Here is a 12881-nt window from a genome sequence, read left to right on the forward strand (position 1 = left end):
GACTTTGATCGCTGGGGGTCAGATAATGGCTTTTAAAACACTGCCAGCATGCAGATTAATACTTGTGAAATCTGTTAGCCGACAAAATAGCCAGCCAGGAGCCTGAACCCAAACCAACATCAGACCCTCATTTATGGCAAGCTAAATAATTTGTACAATGTACTCTCTAGTCCTTGCCCTTCTTCACCAAGTGTTCTGGCTGAGCCCTCCATGTTTGACCACCTTTTATCTCCTCACAGTCTACAGGATGGAACACCAGTGTTGCACTACTGGCTTGTTTGTTACTGTAGGTCTGGATAAGCTACCAGGAATCTACTTTATATTGTGAAAGTTAAAAATGAGAAAAACTTGGTTTGTAATCAGCAATTGAGAGCATCCTCAGTTAACACTCCCCTCTCCATTCATTCCGAGAGTCACATGTGAACCGTGCAATGAATGGAAACCCTCCTGACATCGCCATCCCCTCTCTGCCCAAGGAGCTTTTAATAGCATCAGATCCAGATGGAAGTGCTAACAAACGGCGGACCCCCAGTATTCATATTTTCAAAGATTTAGCAGACAAATCGCAGTTCTTCCACAATCAAATGGCACAGGTCCACCATTCATCTATGAAGCAGATCACATTTCAAACACAAGACAATATATTCTGGACTCACATTTGCTTCAAACTAAACCTTTATTGAAAATTCTCCCAATTTTTGAAACATTTTAAATTTCTAAGCAGTGGTAAAGCCTGCAGCTCCCTTTCCATCCCTTCTGATACAAATGAAGCTGTTGCCCGTCTCCATACATACTGTTGCTGACTAAACGCCAAACATTTACAGATTTGGACTGGAGCTTGAACATCAACAAAACAGTGAGGAAGAGCAAAAAAGAAATCAACTTCAGGACAAGCAGCCCGTGTGAGAAGACCCCGGGCTACAGATCTGTTTGGGCTGTGAGGTGAGCGGCTGATTATAGCCGTCTTATCCCCACACTAGAACAAATCACCTCTATGATTAGATGCAGGAAATGTGCTCAAGTTAAAAGATTTGAAGAATTAACATGTTTTATAGAAACAATTTATGGGAGGGCAAAAACACCCCAACTTAAGCTTAAATTTACAAACAGCTCATACTCTCTGCACTGCTAACCAAAACAGAAGGCTTTCTGGTATTTACTTGTATTTGTTAAAAGGCCTATGGCTTAATTTGGTGGTACTGTTGGGTTCCACGAGAGGACTCTCCCAGCAGAACTCTGACACTGGGGTATGACATCTCCATCACTAGCATCCATGCTGCAAGTAAGCAACATCCAAGGTGTGAACAAGTCACTCTCACACACACCACACTCCAAGATCATCATATTGTCCAGAGATGGTGTGCTATAAACAAGCCCAAAAAGGTCATTTGCAAAGCCCACCTTAGCGCAGATCTTTCAGATTAAGATAATTCTTAATCACTTTCATTTATATTTCTGATCCATGAAGGAACAGTCTGCTTCCTGTTATTTACAAAGTGAAAAAATTGCATTCAATTAAATTAAGCTGTATGTATATATATATATTTATATATAGATATATATACACTTTTTCTTACAAGCAGCTAGATGTTCAGCAACAGCAGAAAAAGAGATGGACAACCAGAAAAGGATTGGGAGGCCATGTAGAGCTCAGGCTGCAGCAGAACGGTTTCCTCAGATATTAAATTTTACTTTTATCGTTTTATTATTTGGTGCACCCAAACCCTAGAACAATCACTTGCTTCCCAGCACATTCACTTTAAAATGTCTTGGTACAGATCTGTGCACTTATAATGTCATCACATATTCCAAGCTCAAAAATAGAGATGCAAACAGGATGTCATCTATAATTTTTTATTTTTTTCCAAAATGTTTACTTTAGAAGTCTTTCTCGGAGGACAAAAAGCCTCTTTTTCCATGCCCCCTTATGCCACATCGCATGTCCACAGCCTCACTGGCTTACTCTGCATTCCTGGCAACAGTAAATTTCAAGCTGTGTTCATCTGTGGTAGGTAACAAGCGTCTCGGCACGCCAATTTCCAAGGCTTCCAAGGTTCAAGTCGAGTCAGAAGGCTCAATGACAAACAAATGCAAGTAGTGAGGAGCACAGCTAAGGACTATGCCAGGCCAAAGCCCTCTGAGCACTCCTGAATGGCTAGTAGCAGCATGTGCCTTAGCTTCTCGTAGCTTTCATATGCCGGCAGGTCTAGCTGGTTGAAACTGCAGGCAAAGGAAAGGAAAACATGTTAGCCAGTTATCAGCCAATCAGCACAAAGGTGTTTACAACACTAATGCCGGTATCACGTAAGGCAGTAGAGTGTCAAGAATCCTTCAGAGGCTACACTGGGAAACATCTAAAAACAAAGCTGAGACACAAACAGCAGGACTACTTCATCATAATGAACCAAGGACATGTTCAAAAAGGACTCACCAGGTGTGGGCAGAAGGCAGTCTGTCTGTTGATCGATCATCTCTGTGAATCTGAAATTTCTGAATACCATTCATTCCCTCCAGAGCTGCAAAACCTTGCAGTGGTACTTTGGAGGTCCCAGTTACAAACTGAAGGAACTTGGCACGGTCCGCCTGGTCAAAGGAGCGCAAAGCCCTCCAGAACCACTGTATCTAAAAGATGTTTGTAAAGAAAATGCATAAGCATCACATGATGGGGAGTTTGGTCATCTGTCCTGTATATACTTCTCTGACAGAAATGCCAAAGGGTTACATTATTATATAAAGGTGATTTAAAGCATCATAGGTATTTCAGATTTTTATTTACTAACCTGTATAGAACTGGACTGATATTTATGGTACTCTGTGTTAGCCTTGAGGTCATCAATGTCAATTGTAGGGAGGCCAGATATTAAAAGTTCAAGTTCCTGCTCAGTGAAAATGGAAATGAGTCTTTTGGGAATGATTTCATAAAACCCTTCCAAAAATGCTGCAAGCTGTTTTCGTATTGCACCTGTTAAAAGTCAAACAAAAATAATCTAAAAAAGGAACCAGGACACGGACTCACAGGATGTGGTAACAAACAGATACGACAAGTGCAAAGTAAAAACATTACAATAAACATCCACGCAAACAGATACACAGCAAGTATAAAGATTTTATGTATGTATGTATACATATATATATATATATATATATATATATATACACACACACACACACACATATACACACACACACACAGTAGCGTGTGAAAGTATCCAATCCCCTTGAAAGTCATCAGAATTTTCTGCATGAGAAAAGATTTGTACACATATTTATCCATTTATAAAGCAAGACTCAGTTTCGACTGTGGAGGGGAGGCTAATTCCAGTCTGCAGTAGTCCCCAGTTGATATTTCAAGGCCCTATCTGTCCTTGGAGGAATGGCTTTTTTACTGCCACTCACCTTGTCAAACCTGCAGCAAAGTCTCACACTGAGCATGAAGGTGTTGTGCTGTGAGGCATCCATCATACAAGCTGGAGACCCTCAGTACCGCGTCTTCTGCTTGGGTTGTGACTTTGGTTCTGCCAGACCTTCTCCTATCAGAACCTCTAGTTTCCAATTGCCTTTGGATTGTGTAGGACACCATACTCCTTGATACTTAGATTTTTTTTTTTTTTTTTGCAATTTCTCTAAATGATAGGCCTACACGCTTTTAAGGGTAATAATGCCATATTCTTGCAATTATCACTGTAATATTTATTGTCCAAGTAGTACTTCAGAGGGTGCACTAACACAGTCTTCTCCAACTCTGCATTAAGACAGACAGATCAACAGAAGTTGCGACATCTGTGCAAATTGTTTGCTTCTATTTACAAGGCTTACTTTACTTCAACTGCTGCAGAACATCGGTAGGTTGTAACTTTTCAGTTGTTCCCTAAAGACCCATTTGTAATATTGTGAGATTTTCCTTTTTTTAGTTTTTGCTATGCTAAACTTTAAATTTAAACCTCTGGCAATTTACTGCTTACCTTTTTGCCATTTTAGGTCATTCATTGCATTTCAATGTAGTAGTATAGGTATAAAACTAAATTTATTTTTGTACTGGAGAAGGCCAGCTTTCAAGATAACTTTTGAGGAGATATGTATGCATCCGGAAAGTATTCACAGCGCATCACTTTTTCCACATTTTGTTATGTTACAGCCTTATTTCAAAATGGATTAAATTCATTTTTTTCCTCAGAATTCTACACACAACACCCCATAATGACAACGTGAAAAAAGTTTGAGATTTTTGCAAATTTATTAAAAATTTGAGAAAGCACATGTACATAAGTATTCACAGCCTTCGCCATGAAGCTGAAAATTAAGCTCAGTGTGCATCCTGTTTCCCTTGATCATCCTTGAGATGTTTCTGCAGCTTAATTGGAGTCCACCTGTGGTAAATTCAGTTGATTGGACATAATTTGGAAAGGCACACACCTGTCTATAGAAGGTCCCACAGTTGACAGTTCATGTCAGAGCACAAACCAAGCATGAAGTCAAAGGAATTGTCTGTAGACCTCCGAGACAGGATTGTCTCGAGGCACAAATCTGGGGAAGGTTACAGAAAAATGTCTGCTGCTTTGAAGGTCCCAATGAGCACAGTGGCCTCCATCATATGTAAGTGGAAGAAGTTCGAAACCACCAGGACTCTTCCTAGAGCTGGCCGGCCATCTAAACTGAGCAATCAGGTGAGAAGGGCCTTTGTCAGGGAGGTGACCAAGAACCCGATGAGCTCCAGAGATCCTCTGTGGAGAGAGGAGAACCTTCCAGAAGGACAACCATCTCTGCAGCAATCCACCAATAAGGCCTGTATGGTAGAGTGGCCAGACAGAAGCCACTCCTTAGTAAAAGGCACATGGCAGCCTGCCTGGAGTTTGCCAAAAGGCACCTGAAGGACTCTCAGACCATGAGAAACAAAATTTTCTGGTCTAATGAGACAAAGATTGAACTCTTTGGTGTGAATGCCAGGCGTCATGTTTGGAGGAAACCAGGCACCGCACATCACCAGGCCAATATCATCCCTACAGTGAAGAATGGTGGTGGCAGCATCATGCTATGGGGATGTTTTTCAGCGGCAGGAACTGGGAGACTAGTTAGGATAAAAGGAAAGATGATTGCAGCAATGTACAGAGACATCCTGGATGAAAACCTGTTCCAGAGCGCTCTTGACCTCAGACTGGGGCGACGGTTCATCTTTCAGCAGGACAACAACCCTAAGCACACAGCCAAGATATCAAAGGAGTGGCTTCAGGACAACTCTGTGACTGTCCTTGAGTGGCCCAGCCAGAGCCCAGACTTGAATCCGATTGAACATCTCTGGAGAGATCTTAAAATGGCTGTGTACCGACGCTTCTCATCCAACCTGATGGAGCTTGAGAGGTGCTGCAAAGAGGAATGGGCGAAACTGGCCAAGGATAGGTGTGCCAAGCTTGTGGCATCATATTCAAAAAGACTTGAGGCTGTAATTGCTGGCAAAGGTGTATCGACAAAGTATTGAGCAAAGGCTGTGAATACTTATGTACATGTGATTTCTCAGTTTTTTTATTTTTAATAAATTTGCAAAAACCTCAAGTAAACTTTTTTCATGTTGTCATTATGGGGTGTTGTGTGTTAAATTCTGAGGAAAAAAATTAATTTAATCCATTTTGAAATAAGGCTGTAACATAAAATGCGGAAAAAGTGATGACCAGTGAATACTTTCCGGATGCACTGTATGTGGAAGCGTATAAATATCAAGCAGCTGAACAGCTTCCTCGCTCTCACTTTACTAGACGGGTCAATCATGGACTCCTGATGGCAATGGACATTACTTAAGTTACTCCATACAAAACAAGATGGACGGGCAATAGTATTGAATTGTTTTTGATATCTTTTTTGACAAATAAATGTCAGACTATACTTGCTGAAAAACACTAATCTTCTTCCAAGTATATAACAAGCCATCCATCTCACCCACTGAGATAATCAAGGAAAAAAAAAAACCAAGCAACTATTCGTTGTATTCAAGACAGACAGAATGCTACACATTTAGGTAGATAGTGGGTACGGAAAGTATTCAGACCCCCTTCAATTTTTCACTCTTTGTTATATTGCAGCTATTTGCTAAAATCATTTAAAATTAATTTTTTTCCTCATTAATGTACACACAGCACCCCATATTGACAGACAAAAAAGAATTTTTGAAATTGTTGCAGATTTATTAAAAAAGAAAAACTGAAATATCACATGTTCCTAAGTATTCAGACCCTTTGCTGTGACACTCATATTTAACTCAGGTGCTTTCCATTTCTTCTGATCATCCTTGAGATCACCTTCATTTGAGTCCAGCTGTGTTTGATTATACTGATTGGACTTGATTAGGAAAGCCACACACCTGTCTATATAAGACTTTACAGCTCACAATGCATGTCAGAGCAAATGAGAATCATGAGGTCAAAGGAACTGCCTGAAGAGCTCAGACACAGAATTGTGGCAAGGCACAGATCTGGCCAAGGTTACAAAAAAAATTTTGCTGCACTTAAGGTTCCCAAGGGCACAGTGGCCTCCATAATCCTTAAATGGAAGACGTTTGGGATGGGAGAAAGTTGTAGAAAGTCAACCATCACTGCAGCCCCCCACCAGTCAGGGCTTTATGGCAGAGTGGCCTGTCGGAAGTCTCTCCTCAGTGCAAGACACATGACAGCCCGCATGGAGTCTGCGAAAAGAGACCCGAAGGACTCTGAAATGGTGAGAAATAAGATTCTCTGGTCAGCTAAGACCAAGATACAACTTTTTGGCCTTAATTCTAAGCGGTATTTGTGGAGACAACCAGGCACTGCTCATCACTTGTCCAATACAGGGGGTGTTTTTCAGCTGCAGGGACAGGACGACTGGTTGCAATCGAGGGAAAGATGAATGCGGCCAAGTACAGGGATATCCTGGACAAAAACCTTCTCCAGAGTGCTAAGGTGAAGTGTTTCATTTCATACATATTTTGTTTATGTAAAGGACCCAACATTATGGCATTAAATGATGCATACCTGTCATCTTCATTTGACAAACTAAGTGCACATACTCTTTCTTGTTTTCTTCAGTCACAAGAATATTTGCTCCATTAGGCTTAAGGTCACGGACTTCACAAACACCAAATTCTTGAACCTGTGCAGCAAAAATGAATGTAGCGAGACATTAGGGTGACTTGATATGTGCAATAAAACAAGCTAATTTTGGCAAATGAAAAGTAAAAAGCTTGTAGCAAAAAACCTGCACAGTTAAATTTTGTTTTTACTTCTTGTAGTTATATAGAACAAAACTGATTTATCAGAAAACTAAAGTAGATTTGAAATATCTTTGTCCAAAAACTGTTAACAAAAAAAGTATTCATGACCAGTATGTTAATGATGTTTAAACAACAAAAATATACAAGTATAAACAAACCTCAGTGCTAAATGTGAGCTCATATCCTAAAGTGGAAACATCATTCTCCAGCAAATAAACCAAGCCTTGGTAAAAGTGGTAATCTTCACTTTCCATGTCTGTATACCTACGGACAAAGACGACATTTTTTTTTCATAACAAGTTCCACTAAATTATCAGAATAATTGTCTACATATTTCAAATCCTACAAGTACACACTCTAGTCTTAAACAAATGAAAACTCTCCAGATTAAATAACCATAATCTGGGTGTGCAGTTACTATTGCAACTCCTTTACGGTGCAAATACTGCAAAGTATCTGCTTTTTCAAAGGCCCTTTGCCACGTGCCCTAACAGTAATAGTAGTAATAACAATGACTGTAATAGATTTACAATACAGATTAAAAAAGTTATGGTATTCAAACCATACAAAACTCTCTATCTAGACACCATTTCTATAGGTATAATGACTTCTAATAAAGCTCTCAATTAAAATGATAATTGTGGACTTGAAAACCAGAATAAAACTTAAAACTGTAAACCAGGGTTATGTTTATTGCTATTACAGTACTTATTTTGCAACCTGACCACATAACATTAAATAAAATGCAATATAATTTCAATAAATGAAAATTTCAATCAACTATGTAGGCCTGGGTAAAAAAAATAAAATAAATAAATACTGATTTTCTGAGCAATCGTTATTTTTCATTTAAACAATTCAATATCCATTCTTAAAGTCTCAACATCGATCTTGTCAATCTCTATCCTGCTCAATTTCTATATGTAGATTTTTGCTTACATTAGTTTTTGGTGTCCAATCCAGAAGATGGCGTAAACGCCTGGAAAAAGCACTTTACTATTTTGCATAAAATGGAGTGTCCTCTTTAACTGAAATGAGTGTCTGACTCTTAAATCAGATATGTGGACAACTGAACATTGTGGGCAGTAAACTCCTATGCGACAATTGCACATTAAAAAAGACTGGGCACCTGTGCACTGCATGGAAGTCACACCAGGTGCAACCTTGCTACCTATATGCCGGGCTGCTGAGATGAATAACTGTTGATCCAATACCCTTTCTAGCATTGTCCATGCACTGCTCCATTATGTGGCCATATCAATCACAAGTTGGTGTACTGGCAAGTCCAATAAACGTTGCTTCTCTTTAAGTCTGTGGCTCACTGTAATGCTACTATGGAAAACTTTTGCAATGCTCCTCACTTAGCAAAGAAATTGTTGGAATTTTCAAAGCAGCATGCAAAACAAAAGTGAACGCAAAGTGACCATTGTTTAAAAAAAAAATCTGACTTCACCAAATTAACATTTATTGTTTATATATTGGTGTCCAAGCTTTAAAATAAGAGGGTGGTTCCATTGGGTGCTTTTCACTGTAATAAAAAAATGTAAACGCACAAATCAAACAAGCATTTAACCTTTGTGAATTATAGAATACGGCCCTGTTCAACTATCAAAAAACCCCACAAAGTTAATGACTAATGACCTAGTGTCGCAGAGATGAATCTGACATTTACTGACTACAATGCATGATCAGAAAACTTTGGAGCCTGACCTTTAGACAAATCACTGGAAACGAAATGAGTTACATTTTTCAAAATAACCCAAATCTACAATAACACACGTCACTCAAAACATTTTGATTTGCTTGTGCAACTGCTCCTATAGAGCTAACTTGGTGTCTTCATTATTAGCATTGCACATTCCACAGAGATTAACACTTCAGACTGGGGACCAAATGCTAGTTACATAGGGAGAGGTATGGGGAAAATAGTGATTATGCAATCTCTTCGTATCCAGTTTTACAGAGAAACATTTCCAATGGATGGAGTATGAACAGTGGCACTGTCATAAAGCATAAGATGGATGGTCACCATCTGTCTCTGCCATTTTACTCAACAGCCAGCCAAACACCAAAGCAAATCAACATTAATATTCATTAGTAAAAAAATAGAATAAAATAAATTAATCTGCACATACAGGTTGCCAGCGCAGACTTGGATCTTGAACGTGTTGTCAATGTTTTAAAATATTTGGACTGTTAATCATAATGATTATTCCATGACTCTCCCCAGTTACGAAATGCCTTTTCAAGTTCTCAGTGTTCAAAATTATTAGCTTCAGGTGCACAGACCTTGCTCATGTTTAGCTGTTGATGAAGAATGCACTTACCTGATCCATAAAAAAATAACTATTAGTGACTGCTACCTCAGACACAGGATTTCCTTATCAATTACAATGCCACAGGGTCAGTATTTTACTCTGTCTTGGGTGCTAAGAATTAACCAGATGTTGAGAAATCTTAAATTCTGTAGAACCTCTTGACTGACTGAATTCTGATGCCCATAACTAGACTAGTTGCCTAGTTGGGAAATTTCTCAAGATGTAATCCATGCTGATTTGGTTTTTGAAACTATCACACACTATGAACTATAAAAGTTATAAATTGGCAAATCACTTATTTTAGATCACCAGTTACAGAGTAACAACCAAAAAAATGAACAGATTTGTCTACATTTTATCGCAAAGCAACAAAGGTATTTTCATATTCACTGAAAGTTTTCTTTCAGATCATTAGACAAAAAAAAGACTTCTCTGGACACATGAGTAATAGTATGCTATAATGGTTAACACCTTATTTCAGAAATTGAAAATTACATAAAGCAGTAAAAGGTAAAGTTCACAATATTTCAGTATTAACAGTAGAATTCCTGAAGCCTAAGAAAAAAGTTGTAATGCCGAACAACCTTAGATTCCCTCCCACCTTCTCATCAGCACCTTTACTTTGCAAATGTGTTTTTTTTAAATTCAGTCTTATTCTCTTCGTTTTCATGGCATTCATCTCCATTCTTTACACAAAAGCAGCAATGACCAAAGTTGGTGCTGTGGTTGATGCCTGTTCGGAACTATTTGTTGTACCAGCAATCAAAGATATGATGCTCAATGACCACTATCAGACTATCATTCGGCATTTGAGATTGGGCAAGATTAGGGGGAAAAAAAGTTTAAATGACATGGCATTTTCAAATAGTGATGGTTTCATGTATGAAAGTGTGTACGCATGCACGAGAGAGGTGGAGACAAATTTCATGTCATTCAAGTGGTTAGAGGAATTTAAATAAACACTTTCACAAAGGTATAACAAAACAAGTGTGCTTTTACAAGAGTAAAACTGAACAAAAAAAAATTCTAGTGACAAGATACCAAAGACGACATGATTCACCAGCATTTGTGTGTCTGCTTATATCCCTTCAGTGACATCTTTTACAAGAAGCAAAAAATTTACACCGGGTGTTACAGACCCAAATCAATGTATGCATTTATTATAGTAATAATAATAATACTTGCAGGCTCGAACCCGCAACCTTTTGCTTACATGGTAGCGGTTCTTACTTCTATACCAGCCAAGCAGACAGTCAACTTTCTGTCAAATGATATTTAAGCTTTGGTTTTTACTCATTTACAGCAACATGTAAATTGAATAATTTCTTTTTCTTTGGTTATATCCTTGAATAAAAGTGTACTTGTGTTGTTATACCTTTTTTGAAAATGTTTTTGATATTTGGACTTCAGCCTTCACACATATACTTCACGCCAGCATTTTGCCAATTAGTAGAACATGAAAAAAAGATTTTGTATGCAATATTTCTTGTCTCGCATTTCCTGTCATCCTATATTTATCCAGATCATTGTAGACACTGAACACTGTGTTCCAAATAATATATTTACCCTGAGTCGGTGAGGGATTGAACAGTAGGCTACTTGTACTGATTGACACATTTACAAAACAAAGACACTGATGAAGAGGTACAAGGGAATTTAACTCTTTCAGGGCTGATGTTGACTTTTGTCAAAATTCAGGAGTAGAGGACAGTAATGGGCTGTAAACTGTGATAAAACTCGCCCTTTGGTTGAAGGAAAGTTATGTAGCTTTGTTGATTTGACCTCGATTTCCGGTGCATTCATGAGTAGTGAAAAGTAAACAGCCTGTAAAATAGCATCAACATCTGGCAAGAGACTAAAACAAATGTGCAAAGCAAAATACTCCATGTATGTTGTACATATCGCTGAATCAGACTCTGAGTTTGATGCAAGTGTTCTGGAGATGGATATCGAAAATGAAAGTGAGGGACCAGCATTGGCCTATCCACAGCTGGTCGTAGTGCTGAACGCGTTCGTGTAGCTGATACGCCTAGAAGGACCACCACTTATGATGACAAGAGGTATAAACTATATTGCGTCTTAGTGCAACTACCACCATCGCCCACCTGCTGTATGAAAACAAAGAGGTAGCCGGCCCGCCGTACCTTTCTGCTGGCCATCGAGCAACCCCTGCACTGCCACTCCTGCCAGACAACAGCAACCACAGCACACAGCAACAGACGTTTGATGTTGATTTACTGTATGTGTGAAACCAGTGCATTGGCTGCTTTTCAGAAAACTGAGTTTTGGGAAAAAATATTCAGCCATCAAAGAATTAAGGTGGCCCAACATAACTTTTTTCGACTGGTTTCAGATTCTAGTGTTAAGAAAATACCCTCAAAGAAGTGATCTTCTCTTATTATAGTACATGCAAACTCACTTAAACCTAAAACAGAAAGGTAAAAAAAATAACTTACCTAACACTTTTGCCTAGAATATGCTTGTAGAAGCTCCTGGTAAAATAGCATTCAAGCAGCCGGTTGTCATATACAGCCTTAGCTACCACCCGTCCAACAAATTTAAAATAGCTAAGGTGGTTGGGATTGCAATGAGATGATGGATTAATTGTATACGTAACTCTGTCTCCAGGAGAGGTGCGAAACAGTGCATACATAGGGTTAAACATTTCCCTGGAGATGATCATATACCACTCACGGAGCAGACCCCCAGCATCTTGGCCCTCCTCTCCTTCAAATACTATATACCTTGGAGAAAAAAATAAAATAAAGAAGTTAAATCTCAAAAGTTCTTTATTTTCCCAGGGTAATAAAATAATCAAAACAAATCTTACAATCTGTTCTTCATTTCTTCAGGACTTTTGCGATGCAGCTCTCTGTAAGAATCCTCGAAAACATGGTCCCTCCTTACATGGACAGCCATGTCTTCTTTTCTAAGTCCTTCATCCAAGCGTTCCAATTCCTGACGAAAATACCTGAACAAACAAGGGGTTTTAAAGGGAATTCTGACGATGACAAAACTTCAGTCCTTCAGGTTGTATCACATAACAAAAAAAAAATTAAACATGTGAAGAAATTATTTTTCTAGTATGACATACTTGCGTTTTACATCAAAATCTAGTATTCTGATATAGTCGACCAAAACAGCAAAGGGACCATCTGCAAGATGAGTGGTGGACTGACGCAGAATCTGATTAAGGACTGTACGATGCGTTTCTAAGAGAATAAAGAAAACAAGTGTCATGTGTACTCTAATCTTGACACATTAAAACACAATCCATGTACATAAAGTTAAATGTGTGAAGTTTTACATCCCTGTTTCCTAATGAGTTA

General features: G+C 38.7%; 1 protein-coding gene across 6 annotated transcripts in view; it reads right to left on the bottom strand.

Annotated features, from left to right (window-relative positions):
- Nucleotides 1–657: 657 nt before the first annotated feature.
- The window catches only part of huwe1 (HECT, UBA and WWE domain containing E3 ubiquitin protein ligase 1), a 362527-nt gene continuing 350303 nt past the window's right edge, over nt 658–12881 (bottom strand). For all 6 annotated transcript variants that reach the window (XM_039775720.1, XM_039775721.1, XM_039775718.1 and 3 more), the window contains 8 exons: nt 12647–12764; nt 12383–12523; nt 12009–12296; nt 7393–7498; nt 6996–7113; nt 2781–2962; nt 2432–2622; nt 658–2220 (listed from right to left, as the gene is read on the bottom strand). In XM_039775720.1, coding sequence (XP_039631654.1) covers nt 2118–2220; nt 2432–2622; nt 2781–2962; nt 6996–7113; nt 7393–7498; nt 12009–12296; nt 12383–12523; nt 12647–12764 — 1247 coding nt within the window. In that variant the 3' untranslated portion in view covers nt 658–2117. The remainder of the gene's footprint in view (nt 2221–2431; nt 2623–2780; nt 2963–6995; nt 7114–7392; nt 7499–12008; nt 12297–12382; nt 12524–12646; nt 12765–12881) is intronic.

The sequence above is a fragment of the Polypterus senegalus genome, chromosome 13 (genome assembly GCF_016835505.1).
Source record: "Polypterus senegalus isolate Bchr_013 chromosome 13, ASM1683550v1, whole genome shotgun sequence".
NCBI lineage: Eukaryota > Metazoa > Chordata > Cladistia > Polypteriformes > Polypteridae > Polypterus > Polypterus senegalus.